Source organism: Nerophis ophidion, linkage group LG10 (assembly GCF_033978795.1).
Source record: "Nerophis ophidion isolate RoL-2023_Sa linkage group LG10, RoL_Noph_v1.0, whole genome shotgun sequence".
NCBI classification, from domain to species: domain Eukaryota; kingdom Metazoa; phylum Chordata; class Actinopteri; order Syngnathiformes; family Syngnathidae; genus Nerophis; species Nerophis ophidion.
Genome location: NC_084620.1, coordinates 71,654,572 through 71,676,862, shown reverse-complemented (window position 1 = coordinate 71,676,862; position 22,291 = coordinate 71,654,572). Strand labels below are relative to the sequence as shown.

The window sequence follows — 22,291 nt, the reverse complement described above, 5'->3', positions numbered from 1 at the left end:
AGCACCAGATGAATTAACGTGGACCCCGACTTAAACAAGTTGAAAAACTTATTGGGGTGTTACCATTTAGTGGTCAATTGTACGGAATATGTACTGTACTGTGCAATCTACTAATACAAGTATCAATCAATCTATCAACCAAATGGAATTGGTGCAGGAAAGGAGTTGCGTGCGTCATCCTGCGAACAAACACACACGCGAGGGCTCCCCCCCCCCCCCCCGGCCGGCACTTCCGTAATTCCCCCGCTTTGCATAACATTTTGCATAATGTCAAATAAACAAGAAACGGCGGCCAATTAGGATCCATTACTTACAAATAAACACCTCCAGGGGAAGCCGTGCTGACGCGGGGGAAAGGGGGGGAGGGGAGTTCCTCGGAATGAGCCGCCTCGGATGCTAAACGGAAGACTTAACATGGCGGCGGGCGCGTGCGAGCCGAGTGAAACAAACAAAATAAAAATAAACCGAGTCAGCGCTTTGGCTTGACAGCCCCCCCCGCTTTATTTTCCACATGGAGGGGATTTGGCGGCTATCAAGCGGCGGCAGGCCGCGGTATCAAACACGTGTCTGGCTTGTAAACAGGCAGCTGGCGCCTCTCCAAGCTCCCCGCGGCGGGCGCCAAGTATGTCACGCTGATCCCCGACAGTACAGTCGGGGATCATGGAGGCTTGACGCATCTTTGCTGCGTTTAAGAGCTGCCGTCTTGTGTTTGTGCTTCCTCCTTGTTGACATGCATCCAGCGGGAGGAATTATTCTGCAGGTCAACAAGCATGGGAGTGTGTGTGAGTGTGTGTGTGTGTGTGTGTGTGTGTGTGTGTTCTTGTATTGCTACCCTTCATAAGACATCAACAAGGAGAAGTAGCTTCCATATGAGGAGGTGTGAACAAGTTAGGACATCTATCATAGTCCCAATACGGGAAACCATTGCATCTAACAGAGAATGTCTCATTTGCACCCCTGGTGGTGAAATCTATCAAAATGAGGGTGGTCCCCAAAAAGGAGGGATTTTTCAAATTGACTGTGTGTCCGTTTTAGAAGTGCTCGCCCTCTGGTCAACATATGAAATAACAAGTGTGTGTAAAACTTTGAAGTGCTCCCCCGCTGGCCAAAATTTATTTGACAAATAAATATGCATATAGGGACATACTGTAATAACCTGAAGTACACAATGAAAATTTAAAGCAATTACAAACAAACCATTTTTTTTGTTCTTGTAAAATAGTGACATTTTTGAATAAAATGATGACTGCCAAGTAAAAATTCTGATTAATACTTTAATATTGCCAACATTTTAAAGTTTTCTTATAAAATTGTGACTTTTGTCAACTACGACTCTTTTCATGAAATTGCCAAAATTTTAAGCTTTTCTTGTAAAATTACGACTGTTGAGTAAAATTCCAACTTTTATCGTATTATTGCAGAAATGTTCGTTTTTTTCTTGTAACATTTTGACTCGCGTTGAGTAAAAATATGACTTTTATTATAATCCTGCCAAAAATTCAAAGTTTTTCTTGTGAAACTGTGACCTTTTTCTTGTAAAATTCCAACTCATTTTTATATTTGCATAGTGTGTATATATTATTAATGTTGTAAATACACATATTTATATATCTAGAAAGGCTGGTCCTAAAGAGGTAGGCTTTTTTCTCAGGTCTCAAGAAGGTAACAAATACAAGATAGTGTGTGTGTGTGTTCTTGTATTTCTACCCTTCCTGAGACATCAACAAGGAAAAGTAGCTTCCATATGAGGAGGTGTGAACAAGTGATGACATAAATCATGGTCCCAATATGGAAAACCATTGCATCTAATAGAGAAATAACAAGTATGTGTAAAAATGTAAAGTGTTCCCTCTCTGGTCAACATATGAAATAACAAGTGTAAGTAACAATTTCAAGTGCTCCCCTTCTGGCTAAAATTAATTTGACGAATACATAAATATGTATATGGGGACATACTGTAATAACTTCAAATAAATAAAAAAGACTAAAAAGCAATTACAAACAAAAAATAAATAAATAAATAAACTAAAAGCAGTCTTTTTCTCACAATGTGTTGACTTTTTTTATTATAAAATTGGGAATAATTTCTCATATTGTTTTTGTTTCTGTGATATTGCAATATTTCGTCATATTACTTTTTTATGTAAAATTACTTTTTTTGTAAAATTATAACTTTTTAATGCAAAATGGTGACATTTGTCACATTAAATTCTGACTTTTATCACGATATCGCCCATTTTTTTGTTGATCTTGTAAAATAGTGTCATTTTTTTGAGTGAAATGATGACTCATGTCATAATTTTGCCAAGTGAAAATTCAGATTATTTATATTTTAATATTGCCAACATTTTAAAGGTTTCCTATAAAATTGTGACTTTTGTCTAGTAAAACTACGACTCTTTTCATAAAATTGCCAAAATTGTAAGCTTTTCTTGTAAAATTACAACTGTTATTGAGTAAAATTCCAACTTTTATCAGAACATTGCACAAATGTACGGGGTTTTTTTGTAACATTTTGACTCGCGTTGAGTAAAAATATGACTTTTATTATAATACTGCCAAAAATTCAAAGTTTTTCTTGTGAAACTGTGACATTTTTCTTGTGAAATTCCAACTCATTTTTATATTTGCATAGTATGTATATATTATTAATGTTGTAAATACACATATTTATATATCTAGAAAGGCTGGTCCTAAAGAGGTAGGCTTTTTTCTCAGGTCTCAAGAAGGTAACAAATACAAGATAGTGTGTGTGTGCGTGTGTGTGTGTGTGTGTGTGTGTGCGTGTGTGTGTGTTCTTGTATTTCTACCCTTCCTGAGACATCAACAAGGAAAAGTAGCTTCCATATGGGAAGGTGTGAACAAGTTAGGACATAAATCATGGTCCCAATATGGAAAACCATTGCATCTAATAGAGAAATAACAAGTGTGTGTAAAAATTTGAAGTGTTCCCCCTCTGGTCAACATATGAAATAACAAGTGTAAGTAATTTTAAGTGCTCCCCTTCTGGCCAAAATTCTTTTGAGGAATACATAAATATGTATATCGGGACATACAGTAATAACTTGAAATAAATAACGAAGATTAAAAAGCAATTACGATAAAAAAAATAAATAAATAAATAAACTAAAAGCAGTCTTTCTCACAATGTGTTGACTTTTTTTTATCATAAAATTGGGAACAATATCTAATATTGTTTTTGTTTCTGCAATATTTTGTCATAACTTTTTAATGCAAAATGGTGACATTTGTCACATTAAATTCTGACTTTTATCACGATATCGCCCATTTTTTTGTTGATCTTGTAAAATAGTGTCATTTTTTTGAGTAAAATGATGACTCGTCATAATTTTGCCAAGTGAAAATTCAGATTATTTATATTTTAATATTACCAACATTTTAAACGTTTTCTATAAAATTGTAACTTTTGTCTAGTAAAACTACAACTCTTTTCATAAAATTGCCAAAATTGTAAGCTTTTCTTGTAAAATTGCGACTGTTATTGAGTAAAATTCCAACTGTTATCAGAACATTGCACAGATGTTCGGTTTTTTTTTTACATTTTGACTCGCGTTGAGTAAAAATTTAACTTTTATTATAATACTGCCAAAAATTCTAAGTTTTTCTTGTGAAATTCCAACTTATTTTTCACAGCAATATTTTTTTTATATTTGCATAGTGTATTTATTATTAATGTTGTAAATACACGTACTTACACTGTATATCTAGAAAGGTGGTCCTAAAGAGGTAGGTATTTTTCAGAGGTCTCAAGAAGGTAACAAATACAAGAATGTGTGTGTGTGTGTGTGTGTGTGTGTGTGTGTGTGTGCGCGCTCCAGGCTAAAGGCACTCAGAAGTGAAATGATGTTCTCAGACTGCCCTCTTTATCCTGACAGGCCACAAATAAATAAGCAGCTCGTTCTCCTTTACTCTCTCCCCGCAGACGTGACCGCCATGGCTTACCAGCAGAGAGAAAAAAAACACACAATTGCGAGCTTTGTTGTGGAGGCGGCTGGGGCGGGGGGTGGGGGGGTGAGGGGACACACACACAAACACACACAAACACACACACACGCGTGCGAGATAAGTGTGTTTGTTGCATTCATGCCACCGTGGGAAAACGCTGAAAGGGCATATGAGGACACAACATGCAGTTTTTTTCTTTAGCACTGGAGGAGGCGCTTTCGAAACAACACACGTCGTGATATGTGAGGAGCGCTCATCAAACGCTTATTTGGAACATCCCACAGGTGTGCAGGCTAATTGGGAACAGGTGGGTGCCATGATTGGGTATAAAAGCAGCTTCCATGAAATGCTAAGTAATTCACAAACAAGGATGGGATGAGGGTCACCACTTTGTCAACAAATGCGTGAACAAACTGTCGAAAAAGCACATTCCTCAACGAGGTATTGCAAGGAATGTAGGGATTTCACCATCTGCAGTCTGTAATATCCTCAAAGGGTTTAGAGAATATTGAGAAATTACTGTATGTAAGCGATGATATTAGGGACCTTCGATCCCTCAGGCAGTACTGCACCAAAAAGCAACATCAGTGTGTAAAAGATATCACCACATGTGCTCAGGAACACTTCGGAAAGCCACTGTCAGCAACTGCAGTTGGTCGCTACATCTGTAAGTGCAAGTTAAAACTCTACTACGGGGACGGCGTGGGGAAATTGGGAGAGTGGCAGTGCCAGCAATCTGAGGGTTACTGGTTCGATCCCCACCTTCTACCATCCTAGTCACGTCCGTTGTGTCCTTGAGCAAGACACTTCACCCTTGCTCCTGATGGGTCCTGCTTAGCGCCTTGCATGGCAGCTCCCACCATCAGTGTGTGAATGGGTGAATGTGGAACTACTGTCAAAACGCTTTGGGCTCCTTAAAAAGGGGTAGAAAAGCGCCATACAAGTACAACCATTTACCATTTTACTCAGCAAAGCGAATGCCATTTATCAACAACACCCTGAAACGCCGCCGGCTTCGCTTCCCGTCAAGTGCTTTTAAAGTGGAGAAAATGTTCTGTGGTCTGTCGAGTCCACATTTCAAATTGTTTTTGGACACTGTGGATGTGGTGTCCTCTGTAACAAAGAGGAAAAGAACCATCCAGATTGTTATAGGCGCAAAGTGTAAAAGCCAGCATGTGTGATGGTATGGGGGTGTATTAGTGCCCAAGACATGGGTAACTTACACATGTGTGATGGTATGGGGGTGTATTAGTGCCCAAGGCATGGGTAACTTACACATCTGTGAAGGCACCATTAATGCTGAAAGGTACATACAGGTTGTGGAGCAACATAAGTTGCCATCCAAGCAACGTTATCATGGACGCCCCTGCTTATTTCAGCAAGACAATGCCAAGCCACGTGTTACAACAGCGTGGCTTCATAGTAAAAGAGTGCTGGTACTAGACCGGCCTGCCTGTAGTCCAGACCTGTCTCCCATTGAAATGATGTGGTGCATTATGAAGCCAAAAGTTTTTGTTGAACAACTTAAGCTGTACATCAAGCAAGAATGGGAAATAATTCCACCTGAAAAACTTCAAAAACTGCTCTCTTCAGTTCCCAAACGTTTTACTGAGTGTTGTTAAAAGGAAAGGCCATGTAACACGGCGGTAAAAATGCCCCTGTGCCAACTTTTTTGCAATTCTAAGTCAATGATTTGCACAAAAAAAATAGTTTCTCAGTGTGAACATTAAATATCTTGTCTTTGCAGTGAATATAAGTTGAGAAGGATTAGCAAATCATTGTATTCTGTTTTTATTTTTCATTTACACAACGTTTTGGGTCTACTTTCACTTCATCATCAGACATAACAACCAGATGCCACTGCACTGCGGGTGGTCCTCGGTGGACTGTATGTACCAGACCTGTTGCTATGACAACATCAATTAACACTTCAGTCACACTGCATACAGAAGACATGAAAGGCAGGTTGTATAAAATGCAGTCATGAGAAGATGGGAGACATGCATACTGAGGGGAAAAACTCCTTTGAGTCCTGTGGTTGTCTTGCACACTGGACGGTGGCCCTTTAAAGTTGAGAGGGGTGGGGCCTAATTAGTAGTAGCTAATTAGTAGTAGGGATGTAACCATTTGAACTTTTCATTGTGACTTCAGGTCCAGGTTTTAAAAGGGGAACATTATCACAATTTCAAAAGGGTTAAAAACAATAAAAATCAGTTCCCAGTGGCTTGTTGTATTTTTTTTCAAACTTTTACCAGTACCGGAATATCCCTAACAAAAAGCTTTAAAGTGCTTGATTTTCGCTATTTGCGATGCCACTGGCCATTTCCCTGTGACGTCACACAGTGCTGCCAGTGTAAACAAACAATGGGAATACCACAGCAAGATATAGCGACATTAGCTCGGATTCAAACTCGGATTTCAGCGACTTAAGCGATTCAACAGATTACGCATGTATTGAAACAGATGGTTGGAGTATGAAAGTATTGAAGAAGAAACTGAAGCTATCGAGCGAATAGCTATTGACGCTATTCATAGCCATAGCATGGCCGAATAGCTGCGTTAGCATCGCTGGTAAAATGTGCGGACCAAACGATCAGGACTTTCGCATCTTGTGACACTGGAGCAACTTAAATCCGTCGATTGGTAAGTGTTTGTTTCGCATGAAATGTGGGTGGAAGGAAACGTAATATAGTTGCAAATGCATCTACAAGTTATCCATACATCTCTGTGCCATGTCTGCTTTAGCACCGCCGGTAAATAGCATGTTAGCATCGATTAGCGTGGCATGTTAGCATCGATTAGCTGGCAGTCAACATCAACAAAACTCACCATTGTGATTTCGTTGACTTTATCGTTGGAAATGCATCTGCAGGTTATCCATACATCTCTGTGCCATGTCTGCCTTAGCATCGCCGGTCAAATGTGGAGACACTCTGGCACATTCAATGGGGGTCTGGCGGCAGACACTTTGGCATCTTGGGGCCAGTGGTGCAACTTGAATCCCTCCCTGTTAGTGTTGTTACACCCTCCGACAACACACCGTCGAGGCATGATGTCTCCAAGGTTCCAAAAAATAGTTGAAAAAACGGAAAATAACAGAGCTGAGACCCGGTGTTTGTAATGTGTTGAAAATAAAAATGGCGGCTGTGTTACCTCGGCGACGTCACATTCTGACGTCATCGCAAAAAGAGCGATAAACAGAAAGGCGTTTAATTTGCCAAAATTCACCCATTTAGAGTTCGAAAATCGGTTAAAAAAATAGATGGTCTTTTTTCTGCACCATCAAGGTACATATTGACGCTTACATAGGTCTGCTGATAATGTTCCCCTTTAATGTCTATCTTATTCCGTTTTAATTTGTAAATGTTTTAGTGTGCTTTTTTAAGATAAAGGCTAAACAGGGGTTGCACTTCCTGTTTATGCAATTTCTCCAGACCAGTTTTGTGCGTAATGCGTGCATGTTAGCATTTTAAGACAGCTAGCGATTAGGGTGCTAGTTGCCAGATAGCGATTGCACCCTGGCCGTCACCTGTAGATCAGTGCCATGTATGCGAGCTTCAAGCAATCAGCTATCTGCTAGGTTCCAGCCAAAAGTGCATATATGGTATTGCAGTCTACACATTTCTCTTATGTGTGACTGCCATCATATTGCAGTCTACACATTTCTCTTATGTGTGACTGCCATCATATCGCAGTCCGTACGTATCTCTTATCCGTGATGGCCATCATATCGCAGTCCACACGTCTTATGCATGACTGCCATCTTATAGTAGTCTACACGTTTATCTAATGTGCGACTGTCAACATATTGCAGTCCAAATGTGTCTCCTATGTGTGACTGCCATCTTATTGCAGTCCTCACATTTCTCTTATGTGTGACTGCCATCATATCGCAGTTTGCACGTATCTCTTATGTGTGACTGTCATTATATTGCAGTCTACCCGTTTATCTTACGTGCGACTGCCATCATATCGCAGTCCACACGTGTCTCCTATGTGTGACTCCCATCTTATTGCAGTCCTCACATTTCTCTTATGTGTGACTGCCATCATATCGCAGTCCACACGTGTCTCCTATGTGTGACTCCCATCTTATTGCAGTCCTCACATTTCTCTTATGTGTGACTGCCATCATATTGCAGTCTGCACGTTTCTTTTGCGTGCTACTGCCATCATAGTGCAGTCCACACCTATCTCTTATGTGTGACTGCCATGTACGGGTTGCACTTATCATTTCACCATGTACCATATAAAATAGCTTCGAGGTGGGTAAGCACAACCAGAATTCTAAGGCGCACTGTCGAGTTTTGAGAAAATTAAAAGATTTTCGCTTGTTAAAAGAGAAACCACACCAATGGCGACTATGAACAGAAGGGAAATACTATTTGATTACACGTCCGCAGCCCTGAAAAGGCTTATTTAAATGCTGGCTAATGACAAAGAGGAATAAAAAAGAGCCTCTCCCCAGCGTGAGACGTGCAGGAAGACATCTTTGAAGAAAAAAATAAAATAACCCGGCGTGCCTCGGCTGCCGCATCGGGGGGATTTCTGTTATTAATTGAAGTTAATTTTCTGGGATATCAGTTTTCTGGGCACGCGGGGGAAGATTGATAGCCCCCACGCTGCTCCCGAGTGTCGGGGAGGGGGATAGCCGGCTTTCACTTTTATCATTCCCAAATCAAATGACAAACATCGCAGGCCAACCTTGGCTGGAGGAGATTTCCATAAGATTAATTAGGCCGGGCAAAGACGGCGTGGGCAGGGCCGATATGAAACCATAAATATAGGGGGTGGGGGTGGGGGTGGATGAAACATGGAGTCAATTGGACAATGGCTAATTAGTGCAAGCAGCAGCATTCTCAAAGGCACGGGGAGGACGGCAGCAGCTCTCAGTTGGCCCCCGTGACGTGGAGGGGCCGTACGCTGGGGCCCGCATCTAATTAGCAGCACTTTGATACCCGCAGGAGTGCCAGGGGGCCCCGAGGGCGACCTAAACAGTGACTGACAACCAACACACCTCCGGACAGCTCCCTCCTCTCCAATTAAAGATGCACCAAGCTGTGTTTTAAGAAAATATATTAATAATAGCCAGAAAACTTTGTGCAGCCAAACAAGGGGGGAGGCGGCAGCTGCGGCTCCTTCCCTATTTGCGCCCCGCAAATTGGCATTTGGATTAAATGGAGCTTGAGATGCCCGGAAGGCGGGAAGAGACCACAATCTCTCACCTGAACCCCATGTGCTACACGGCGGTTGGAAACGCAGGATTCATTTTTAAAGGGAGTCGGGCTTGCAAGGACGCTGGGAGGAAGCGTTCAAAAGATGAAAAAAAATACAAATCATTTTCCTCGATTTCATTTATTTTGCTATTTAAAAAAAAATAAAAATGGTAAAATGTAAATCTAAATTAAAAGTATTTTTATGTCTGCATGTGTGCTATATTTTATTACATTGAAATTATGTTTGTTTTAATTTATTTTATTTTTTTTTTTTACTAAAATAAACACCGTGAGTAAACCCGGTATAACATGTATTATTAAAGTAAAAAAAGCTGCTGATGGTGTGTTTGATGGAGAAGCAACTTAGAGGATGCATTAAAACAATGGTCAAAACATAATACAAAAAAATGTCTTCGTTTTTATTTATTTGTGTTTTTTAAAAATAAATAAAAACAGTAAAATACAAATTTAAATGAAAAGTATTTTTCTGCCTGCATATATGCAATTTTTTATTACATATTATAAAATTGCAATTAATTTAAATAATAAATTGAAATGATAAAAAGTTTTTTAATTGTGTTTGTTTTTATACTAAAATAAACACCGCGAGTTGGCGTAGTGAATGCCAAAGTAATCTTGTAAAATATTTTTTATTACATATTATAAGATTGCAATTAATTTTAAAAATACATTGAAATTATACAATTTTTTTTTTATTTTTGTTTGTTTTTATACTAAAATAAACACGGCGAGTTGGCGCAGTGAATGCCAGAGTAAACCCGTAGTAAAATCCAGCCACCATTTATTAATAAAGTACGGAAAAGTTGCTGATGGTGTGTTTGATGGCGAAGCAACTGGGAGGATGCATTAAAACAATGGTCAAAACATAATACAAAAAAAATTATTTGTTTTTATTTATTTGTGGTTTTAAAAAATAAATAAAAACAGTAAAATACAAATTTGAATTAAAACCAAGCAAGTAATCAAGGGGGTGAAATCGCAGGATGGCGAGATTGTTTCTGACCCGTTAGGAATAAATGAGGCATTTCAAAGTTATTATTACAATCTTTATAGCTCAAATAATTCTTGTGACCCTTCCTTTGCATCAAACTTCTTTAGAGATCTGCCTATTCCAACTTTGTCTCCAGATCAGGTCACGACCTTGGACGCACCAATGCAGATGCAGGAGATTGTGGAGGCCATCAAATCATTACAACCCAGGAAATGGCCCTGATGGCCTGCCGAGTGACTTTTACGCAGCATTCTGTAAACAATTAACACCTGTAAACAAAGGTACTCTCCCAGACACACTAAATCAAGCTTGTAGAACGCTGCTCCTGAAAAAAGACAAAGATCCCCTAGATTGTGCTTCTTACAGGCCAATTTCACTCTTGAACTGTGATTACAAAATGTTGTCCAAGATATTAGCTCGCCGCCTGGAAAGCGTTTTGCCATATATTATATCCCCAGACCAGACCGGCTTTGTTAAAGACAGGCCATCTTTCTTTAATGTCCGTGGGTTGTTTAATATTATATACAATCAATGTCAAAGTGACTCTGAATGCCTTCTCTCCATGGACGCAGAGTCTCAAACATTCCACAGAGTGGAATGTTTGAGACTCTGCGTAGCTTTGGGTTGGGTGATATATTCATTGCATGGGTGAGATTATTGTATGCTTGCCCTTCGGCAATGGTACTGACGAATAACCATTATTCAAAAACCTTCAGACTGCATGGTGGCACCCGTCAGGGATGTCCACTTAGCCCTCTTCTCTTTGCCATAGCTATTGAGCCGCTAGCCACAGCAATAAGAAATAAGCACTCTATACACGGCATTACAAGGTTCGGCACAGAGCATAAGTTGTCATTATCAATCAATCAATCAATCAATGTTTACTTATATAGCCCTAAATCACTAGTGTCTCAAAGGGCTGCACAAACCACTACCACATCCTCGGTAGGCCCACATAAGGGCAAGGAAAACTCACACCCAGTGGGACGTCGGTGACAATGATGACTATGAGAACCTTGGAGAGGAGGAAAGCAATGGATGTCGAGCGGATCTAACATGATACTGTGAAAGTTCAATCCACAATGGATACAACACAGTCGCGAGAGTCCAGTCCAAAGAGGATCCAAGACACAGCAGCGAGAGTCCCGTTCACAGCGGAGCCAGCAGGAAACCATCCCAAGCGTAGGCGGACCAGCAGCGCAGAGATGTCCCCAGCCGATACACAGGAGAGCAGTACATGGCCACCGGATCGGACCGGACCCCCTCCACACGGGAGAGTGGGACATAGAAGAAAAAGAAAAGAAACGGCAGATCAACTGGTCTAAAAAGGGAGTCTAGACGCTGATGATCTGTTATTATTTGTGTCCAAAGCTGAGACTACTATTCCCCTTATTCTGGACCTCCTCGCAACATTTGGAGAAATCTCAGGATATAAAGTGAAGCCACAGAAGAGTGAAATACTGCCACTGAATATGAGCACCACAACACTACAAAACACCACAGTACCCTTTAAATTGGCCCTTAGCAGCATTGTCTACCTTGGGATCACTGTAGCAAGGAATGTTTGTGACCTCTTTAAAAATAAGTTGAATACACTAAAACACAAAGTTCAACAGGACTTAAACAGCTGGTCATTTCTTCCACTCTCGCTGGTAGTGAGAGTGAATGTAGTCAAAATGGTGGTCTTACCCAAGTATTTATATCTCTTTCAGAACCTCCCTCTATTCATTTCCAATGCTTATTCTAAAAAGCTGGACTCAATGATATCATCTTTTATCTGGAACAACAAGAAACCCCGTTTGGGTAAAGAACACTTGCAGAAGCTAAAGCAGGATGGTGGCCTTGCACTCCCACATTTTGGGAAATATTACTTTGTGTTCTATCCTTTTGGTCACATCATCACTCGGATTCTAGCGTACCAGCGTGGGTGGAAATGGAGAAACTTTCATGTAGACCCTCGTCCCTGTCTGCTTTCATTGGTGCGGCACTTCCACTTCCTCCAAACACAAAACTCAATAATCCTATGGTTCATAACTCCATTAAAATAAACACACACTTTAGAAAACATTTTGGACTCCAACTTATGAGTCTCTCCAGCCCAATAGCATCAAACACATTCTTTCCTCCATCATTGCTGGATGCTACATTTAGGATGTGGGAAAGGCAGGGGCTGAAAACGTTCCAAGATCTTTATTTTGGAAATGTTTTTGCTTCCGGTGGCAGAGGGGTTAGTGCGTCTGCCTCACAATACGAAGGTCCTGCAGTCCTGGGTTCAAATCCAGGCTCGGGATCTTTCTGTGAGGAGTTTGCATGTTCTCCCCGTGACTGCGTGGGTTCCCTCCGGGTACTCCGGCTTCCTCCCACCTCCAAAGACATGCACCTGGGGATAGGCCCCTCCCACCTCCAAAGACATGCACCTGGGGATAGGTTGATTGGCAACACTAAATGGTCCCTAGTGTGTGAATGTTGTCTGTCTATCTGTGTTGGCCCTGTGATGAGGTAGCGACTTGTCCAGGGTGTACCCCACCTTCCGCCCGATTGTAGCTGAGATAGGCGCCAGCGCCCCCCGCGACCCCAAAAGGGAATAAGCGGTAAAAAATGGATGGATGGATGTTTTTGCTTCCTTGAAACAATGATCTGTTAAATATAAATGACCACCCTCTCCTTTTTTCAGATACTTACAAGTCAGGCACTTTGTGTCTGCCTCCCCTGCCAAGCTTCCTGATAATGTCATACACCAGGTAATATCTTTTAACCCAACCCAAAAAAAAGTAATTTCTGTAATGTTGCGCTTGATGTCTGGTTTGGGCTCTCCCTTCATGTCGGTTATCAAAGAGGCTTGGGAACAAGATCTCAAAGTCCGTATCGCTGAAGCAGAATGGACTAAAGTTCTAAAACAAATTATTTCATCCTCCATGTGTGCGAGGCACGCTCTAATTCAGTTTAAAGTGCTATTTCTAAATCTAAGCTCTTTAAAATGTAGCCTGATATTGATCCAACATGTGAGAAATGTAAAGCCGATGAAGCCCCTTTAATACACATGATGTGGACCGGTCCCAAAATACAGATGTGGACCTGTCCCAAAACACAGAAATATTGGGAAGGTGTATGTGAAGCACTCTCTTGTGTTAACATGACATTGAATCCTCTCTTGCTGCTTTTTGGGCTCACTGGGGATGGGTCAGGATTACCTGGCGGTGGTCGAAGGCTCATTGCCTTTTCAACCGCTTGATCCTCTTGAAATGGAAGGAAGCTGCCCCACCCACAGTTTCACACTCGCTAAAAGACCTTTTATATCATCTCAAACTAGAGAAAATTAGACTTGTGATGAGGGGGTCTGAAAGGAAGTTGTATCGGGTGTGGAGGTGTTTTATGACCTTTTTTGACCAACCATCAACAAAGGTACAACAGGGATTTTTATTTTTTTAACAGTATTCTGGTTGGTTTACATAATGAAGGTCTATGTACAGTATATTTATGTTTTATGGCATTACTGTATAAGTGACAGTCTAAGCAAGGTTTAGTTTAGTTTTTTTTTCCTTTTGTTTTGTTTGTTTGTTTTTGTGTTCCTTTTTGGGGTGGATGTTTGTTCTTTCTCTTCTATGTATAAGTATTGTTATTTCCATTTTAGCTTTATTTGATTTTATTTAATTTTTCTCTTTTTGAAAAAAAAATAAAAGTTTATTGCTGTTTTTCTGTTCTGGTCATCTCTGTTTAAACATTAATAAAAAAATCAAACACTATAATCATATCAAAGAAAGATGCATCAAATAGACAAATGCAACTTGAATTACAACATTATATTTTGTAACATACCAAACAGGGTCATTTCTCTTAATATTTCATTGACAAAATTATTCAACCCCTTCAAGATCATAACTATTAAGAACAGAATTTGAATAAGGTCTTTTCAATCAGGTGTTGAAAACACCTGTAGATGTGCTTAGAACCATAATGAGCAACAATTAAACTGATTGAAAAAGAGTGTGACGCACAGTTTCTTGTAGATGGTCAATGGTGTATTTGCAACATGGTGAAGTCCAGGGAGTGGTCAAAGAAGTCAAGAGAGGAGGTAATTTCTCTTCATAAGAAAGGATATGGATATAAGAAAATAGCAAAGACATTACACATTCCAAGAGACTCAGTTGGAAGCATAATTCGCAAGTTTAAAGCTAAAGGCACAGTGGAAACACTACCTGGGCGTGGTAGAAAGAGGATGCTGTGTGCAACTGCTGTCCGGTATTTGAAGCGTACAGTGGTGAAACACCCCCCGGGTAACAGCTGAGGAACTACAACAGGACATTGCAGAGGGGGGAACGCAGGTTTCGTCCCAGACAATAAGGCGCGCACTACGAGATGAAGGCCTCCATGCCAGAACTCCCAGGCGCACCCCACTTCTGACTACCAGGCACAAGAAAAATAGACTCCAGTATGCCAAAAATCATCTGGACAAACTCCAAAGGTTTTGGGAAACTATTCTATGGAGTGATGAGACAGAAGTGGGACTCTTTGGGCCTATGAATCAACGTTATGTCTGGAGGAGGAAAAATGAAGCTTACAAGGAGAAGAACACCTCGCCTACTGTTAAGCATGGTGGGGGGTCAATCATGCTCCTGGGCTGTTTCTCTGTCTCAGGTACCGGGAATCTCCAGCGCGTTCAAGGCATTATGAATTCTATTTCCTAGCAGGATATATTAGCTGCAAATGTCATGAAGGCTTGGGAGACGTTGGACCTTCCAACAGGACAAGGATCCCAAGCATACCTCCAAATCAACATCAGAGTGCTTGCAGAAGAAGGGCTGGAAGACTCTGGAGTGGCCAGACCTAAATCCTCTTGAAGAAGGCAGTTGCAGCACACAAGTCCAAGAATATGAATGAACTGGAGGCCTTTGCCCAAGAGGAATGGGCTAAAATACTGTAGATGCTTGCAAGAAGCTTATGTATCACCTTTGAAGGATGTCATTACTGTTCTACTAAGTACTAAAGATGCATGGAACTAGGGGGTTCAATCATTTTGTCAATGAGATATTAAGAAAAATGTCCTTTTTTGCTATTTTGTAAAATACAGTCTTACAATTGAAGTTGCATTCGTCTATTTGACACATCTTTATTTGATATGACTATAAACGAAATACGGAATAAATATCCAACTTGCTAAAACACCAAAATTGTGTGGGGGTTGAATAATTTTGATCACAACTGTATGTTACTGATATTTTATTTAAGCGAAACCTTGTTCTTCGATTGCAATAAGAAACAAATGTTTAATGTACCGTTAAGATTTATTTTGTTGAAATAAAGCCAATAATGCAATTTTTTTTTGGTTCCCTTTATTTAGAAAAGTATCAAAAAGTATCGAAATACATTTAAGGACCGGTAACAAAATATTGGTATCGAGACAAGTTTACAACAAAGTGCAAAAAGTGAGGCAATTTGAATACATCTATTTAAACTTCTTAATTTTTATTTTTGTTTGTTTTTTTACTAAAATAAACACAGTGAGTTGGCGTAGTGAATGCCAGAGTAAACCTGGAATAAAATCCGACCACCATTTATTATCAAAGTAGGGAAAAGCTGCTGATGATGTGTTTGATGGAGAAGCAACTCAGAGGATGCATTAAAACAATGGTCAAAACATAATACAAAAAAAATTATTCGTTTTTATTGTTTTGTGGTTTTAAAAAATAAATAAAAACAGTAAAATACAAATTTAAATTAAAACTATTTTTCTGCCTGCATATATGCCATTTTTTATTACATATTATAAAAAATTAAAATATATTGTTTTCAATAAATGAATACAAAACATTTTGAATTGAAATGATTATATTGTAAATATAAACATGCATTTCCCCCAGAGCGTGCGCCAGCAGAGGTTTAACAACAACAACAACAACAACAACAACAACTAAAGGAGCCCTACGCAAACACGCACACACACAAAACACATACCAGAGACAACATTGCAATATTGATGCACTTTTTTCGCAGGCTCGCACTAGTTTTATTTTTTAATGCGCGGGGAAGCGCCTGCACCGACACGTTTGGCGGCGCTTGCGTGGCGCCAACAAACAAGCCCCCCCCCCATGAATAATGCAGGTGTGCTCCCAAACACGTATTTAGTAAACAAACTGCTTACTCTGACACTGTGTTTGTGTAAATAATAGATATCTCCAAAGCGCTTCTCCTGGCACAGTTGTGTAATTTGTTGTATTATTTAGCACGTCCTCTTTAGCGCTCTCTACTTTTTTCCGACGGCGTGGGTTTTTTCTAATCACAAATCAATAGGAGTAACAATAACATTTTGGCTAATGGATGCGGGCGATGAGACAAGAGTACTTGTGCACGCCCATCACTACATCGCACACTCGCACATCACTTTTTGAAACAGCTCAACACAAAAAAGATACAAACATGCTTTTAAAAAGAAGATCAAAAAAACACAAAATGTATATTTCTGCTTTAGGAGCACTTGCATTTAAAGGAGAGGTGCTACACTTCCATGTTTAGTTAGAAGTTTCAAGGGTTAATAAGAGAAAATGTGGATTACCGCCCCACGTCCCTTCCTTCGCCAACCACGCCCCCACCCCTCGGAATGGAAAGCAACAGAGCAGAGGAGCATGTTCGGCAGCGCAAAACCTTGTATATTGTAGCCTCCCGGAAGAGTTAGTGCTGCAAGGGATTCTGGGTATGTGTTCTGTTGTGTTACGGTGTGGATGTTCTCTCGAAATGCAGTTTGTCATTCTTGTTTGGTGTGGGTTCACAGTGTGGCGCATATTTGTAACAGTGTTAAAGTTGTTTATACGGCCACCCTCAGTGTGAAATGTATGGTTGTTGACCAAGTATGTTTGCATTCACTTGTTTGTGTGAAAAGCCCCAGATGTTATGTAATTGGACCGGCACGCAAAGGCAGTGCCTTTAAGGTTTATTGGCGCTCTGTACTTCTCCCTACGCCCGTGTCCCACTCAGTAGAGCGACATTTTAAAAAGTCATTAATTGAACTTTTTGAAACCAATCATTTCCGATATTACATTATAAAGCATTTACAGGCCAATAATATTATAGGACATCTGTAATCATGATACAACGTCTCACAGCAGGGAATTATTTAGTCTGATCCATCACTGTGTTTCGAGTCATTACAATCAGTACATCCATCCATCCATTTTCTACGACCATTTATCAACAACACCCAGAAACGCAGATGGCTTCGCATGAAACCAAACTCATCTAAGATGGACTGATGCAAAGTGTAAAAAGTGTTCTGTGGTCTGACAAGTCCACATTTCAAATGGTTTTTTGGCAACTGTGGACATCGTGTCCCCCCAACAAAGAGGAAAAGAATCATCCGGATTGTTCTAGGCGCAAAGTGTAAAAGCCAGCATGTGTGATGGTATGGGGGTGCATTAGTGCCCAAGGCATGGGTAACTTACACATCTGTGAAGGCACCATTAATGCTGATACAAGTTTTGGAGCAACATATGTTGCCATCCAAACCACCTTATTATGGACACCCCTGCTTATTTCAGCAAGACAATGCCAAGCCACTTCATAGTAAAAGAGTGCAGGTACTAGACTGGCCTGCCTGTAGTCCAGACCTGTTTCCCATTGAAAATGTGGGGCGCATTATGAAGCCTAAAATATGACAATAGAGACCCCGACAACTTCAGCTGTACATCAAGCAAGAATGGGAAAGAACTCCACCTGAAAAGTTTCAAAAATGTGTCTCCTCAGTTCCCAAACATTTACTGAGTGTTGGGCATGTAACAGAGTGGTAAAAATGCCCCGATGCCAACTTTTTTGCAATGTGTCGCTGCTATTAAATTCTAAGTTAATGATCATTTGCAAAAAAAATGGCGTTCTCGCGCATTTGTTGACAAAGTGATAAACCGTCGCCCCGTTCTTGTTTCTGAATGACTGAGAATTTCATGGAGAAGCTGCTTTTATAGCCAATCATGGCACCCACCTGTTCTCAATGAGCCTGCTCACCTGTGGGATGTTCCAAAATAAGTGTTTGATGAGCATTCCTCAACTTTCTCAGTCTTTTTTGCCACTTGTGCCAGCTTTTTTGAAACATGTTGCATGAGCTAATATTTTCTTAAAGTCCTACTGAAAGCCACTACTAGCCACCACACAGTCTGATAGTTTATATATCAATGATGAAATATTAACATTGCAACACATGCCAATACGGCCGCTTTACTTTACTAAATTGCAATTTTAAATTTCCCGCAGAGTTTCCTGTTAAAAACGTCGCGGAATGATGACGCGTGTTTGTGACGTCATTGGTTGGAGGGGACATAGCCCAGCACCACTTACAGCTAAAAGTCGTCTCTTTTCATTGCATAATTCCACAGTATTCTGGACATCTGTGTTGCTGAATCTTTTGCAATTTGTTCAATTAATAATGGAGACGTCAAAAAAGAAAGATGTAGATGGGAAGCTTTTAGCATTTAGCCACACAAACACACTGTGTTTCCTTGTTTCAAATTCCCGGAGGTGAAGCTTTACTATGGATCAAAACAGTCAAGCGAACATGGATTTTGACTACATGTCAACCGGCAGTTTTTGGTAAGAAAATTGTGGTAATAAGTCGCCTCTTACCGGAGCTTCTGTCCTGCTGCAGCTTCGTGACTTCCCTCAACACACCCGTGGCCACACCCCTCCGACTTTCAGGTATGACTATATAATCTCACTAAAACACTAGTAACACAATAAGAAGATTAGGGATTTTCCAGAATTATCCTAGTAAATGTGTCTAATAACATCTGAATCGCTCTCACTGCAATCGCCTTTTTTTCCCCCTAGAGCTTCACTCTAAATTTCCTTATCCACAAATCTTTCATCCTCGCTCAAATTAATAGGGAAATCGTTGCTTTCTCGGTCCGAATCGCTCTGGCTGCTGGTGGCCATGATTATAAACAATGTTCAGATGTGAGGAGCTCCACAACCCGTGATGTCACGCGCACATCGTCTGCTACTTCCGGTACAGGCAAGGCTTTTTTATTAGCGACCAAAAGTTGCCAACTTTATGGTGGATGTTCTCTACTAAATCCTTTCAGCAAAAATATGGGGAAATGATGAAGTATGACACATAGAATGGAGCTGCTATCCCCGTTTAAATAAGAACATCTCATTTCTGTAGGCCTTTAAAGTTTTCCAGTTTGAACATTAAATATCATGTCTTTGCAGTTTATTCAATAGAATATGAGTTGAAAAGGATTTGCAAATCATTGTATTTTGTTTTTATTTATGAATTCAACAACGCGCCAACTTCACTGGTTTGGGTTTTTGTCGTAAAAAAAAAACAATAAGGTTCTTGGTTGAATAGGACAGTGGTTCTCAACCTTTTTTCAGTGATGTACCCCCTGTGAACATGTTTTTAATTCAAGTACCCCTTAATCAGAGCAAAGCATTTTTGGTTGAAAAAAAGAGATAAAGAAGTAAAATACAGCACTATGTCATCAGTTTATGATTTATTAAATTGTATAACAGTGCAAAATATTGCTCATTTGTAGTGGTCTTTCTTGAACTATTTGGAAAAAAAGATATAAAAATAACTAAAGACTTGTTGAAAAATAAACAAGTGATTCAATTATAAATAAAGATTTCTACACATATAAGTAATCATTAACTTAGATCAGGGGTCGGGAACCTTTTTGGCTGCGAGAGCCAAGAATCCAAATATTTTAAAATGTATTTCTGTAAGAGCCATAAAATATTTTTTAACACTGAACACAACTAAACGTGTGCATTTTTAAGTAAGACCAACATTTCTAGAGTATAACAGGTCTCTTATTCTTTGTAATAACATTGTTATTCTGAAGCTAACTGTGGAGGGGGCGTGGCCTGCGGGCCTGCAGCGAAGCAGGGTGTTGCCAGGACCAGCCTCGAAATCAGCGACAGGTATGTAGATGGCCCACCTGGGCCTTGTTATTTAATCACCTGTCGCTCTGTTTATAAGCAGCAGCCAGGAGGAGAGATGGGGTTGGAGCTGGAGCCAGAGCGCGAGCGAGAACGGAAGAAAAAGACTATTGCTGGAAACCAACCGAGAGACTTATTGAAAAATAAAAAAATATTGTAACCCTGAAACAGGCTCTCATGTCGGTGCTTGGTGGTCTGAAGAACCCCCAGGAGGGCAAGTCCTAAACTAACCCATAATAAATAAATCACTTCTTACCCTTAATGCAAATTCTTGAACAAGTGCGGTAGATTCAAATGCATGAGCATGTTTTCTATTTTGATCGTTATTTTTAACACTTTGATTACAAGTGGAATTATTCATGACTTATCGTGTTAAGCAGCGTCACCTCAGATTTATCCGAGAGCCAGATGCAGTCATCAAAAGAGCCACATCTGGTTCTAGAGCCATAGACTTAAAGTGTCCTCTTTGGGGATTGTAATAGAGATCCATCTGGATTCATCAACTTCATTCTAGACATTTCTTCACAGAAAAAGAAATCTTTAACATCAATATTTATGGAACATGTCCATAAAAAATCTAGCTGTCAACACTGAATATTGCATTGTTGTATTTCTTTTCACACTTTATGAACTTGCATTCGTATTTTGTTGAAGTATTATTCAATAAACTTATTTATAAATAATTTTTGAATTGTTGCTATTTTTAGAATATTTTTAAAAAATCTCACGTACCCCTTGGCATACTTTCAAGTACCCCATTTGAGAACCACTGGAATATGAGACAAACAGGCAGTGAAATTGCAAGTCAGGGGTAAAATTGGGACTATTGGAGAGATAAAATTTGTGATTTGTGCAGTCCTTTGAGACATTTGTGATTTGGGGCTGTATAAATAAACATTGATTGATTGATTGATTGATTGAAAATGCCTCTCGCATCTGTAAAAAAACAAAAAACAATAGCATTCTCGGTCAAATGCAGCGAAACAATGCTGAAGATCCAATTCCGATATTTTATTTACGCCACACCTGCAACGTGTTAACATTTTTTGTGTCAGCGGGAAAACAAAAGGCTTCCATGTGGGACACTCAATGTTTTGGAGTCCTTTACCATCAACTGTACAACCCCGCCTCCCCGCCTCCCCGCTACCCGTCTATTCAGCCTCATTTCCAACAAAAGGCAGAGTGTTGATGCACGCCAGTGGACTAACATTGACTCTGCAAACCACAAGCACATTTGCCTGCCTCGCAGCAGGTAGACGCATCAAGCCTGCACGTAAGATAACAACGCGCCTTAATTCATCATCACTTGTGGGGGGGGTTTTAGCAAGGGGGCCAAAGTTCTCCGCCGCAGCCTTTCAGGATTTAATGGCCGTCTGCTCGTCACTTAGCGGAAGTAAACACCCAGTTGGTGAACTGTGAGCACCCTGCAGCAATATGTTGCATGTCAATTAATGAAGATGCGGGGAGGGGGGGCCGGGGGGGGGGGGGGGCCGGGGGGGGGGGGGGGGGGGGGGGGTCCTCACACGCTTCTGGCTCCGAGCCAGGCTCAGACAGCAACAGTTTGCAAAAGCTTCTCATGCATTTCTTTTTAGTTGGGGCATCCAAGGCAGCTCACTTGCACATGCTCTGCCAGAGAATAAGAAGACACAGCCGCTGCGGGGTCAGCGTCGCCAACTTTGCTGATATATTTTCTTTTCGGAAAAAAGAAAAAAAAAAGTGAGGGGCGACAAATCCGGATCAAATATTCTGGTCTTATTGGAGGCTTTTGAGAATTGTTTTGAGAAAAGGTAGCCCCCCCGCCACCCAATTTCAAAGTACCGTATTTCCTTGCCTAGCCGCCGGGGCGTTAATTATTTTAAAACCTCTTCACACTCCGGCGCTTACCAAAGGCATGCGGTAAATGTAGGTATGCGCTTATAAATTTGAGTGTGATGTCTTAGAAAAATTGTGTGTAAATTATCAAAAAACTTTCCGCTGTCTGAGTTTCCTTTAAACAGATTGAGAGCTTTCCTTGTTCGACCAAGCAAGGTCTTGGAAGATTCCGCTGTGTACGTTGGAATGCGGCGAGAGGGGTTTTCTATTGACCTCAAGCCGAAGCTGAATCCAGGACAAGCCCAAGCCCGAGGCATCTTCTTCTTTTGTCTTCAATGTGACCGAAAACAACGACTGTTTC

At 40.4% G+C, this 22,291-nt stretch overlaps 1 protein-coding gene across 1 annotated transcript in view; it reads left to right on the top strand.

Moving 5' to 3' along the window:
• Positions 1-20,286, top strand: part of LOC133561241 (uncharacterized) — an 86,389-nt gene extending 66,103 nt beyond the window's left edge. The window contains exons 5-9 of the mRNA XM_061914581.1: positions 10,331-10,475; positions 12,869-12,935; positions 18,821-18,870; positions 20,022-20,100; positions 20,162-20,286. Coding sequence (XP_061770565.1) covers positions 10,331-10,475; positions 12,869-12,935; positions 18,821-18,870; positions 20,022-20,100; positions 20,162-20,258 — 438 coding nt within the window. The 3' untranslated portion in view covers positions 20,259-20,286. The remainder of the gene's footprint in view (positions 1-10,330; positions 10,476-12,868; positions 12,936-18,820; positions 18,871-20,021; positions 20,101-20,161) is intronic.
• The last annotated feature ends 2,005 nt before the right edge of the window (positions 20,287-22,291 follow it).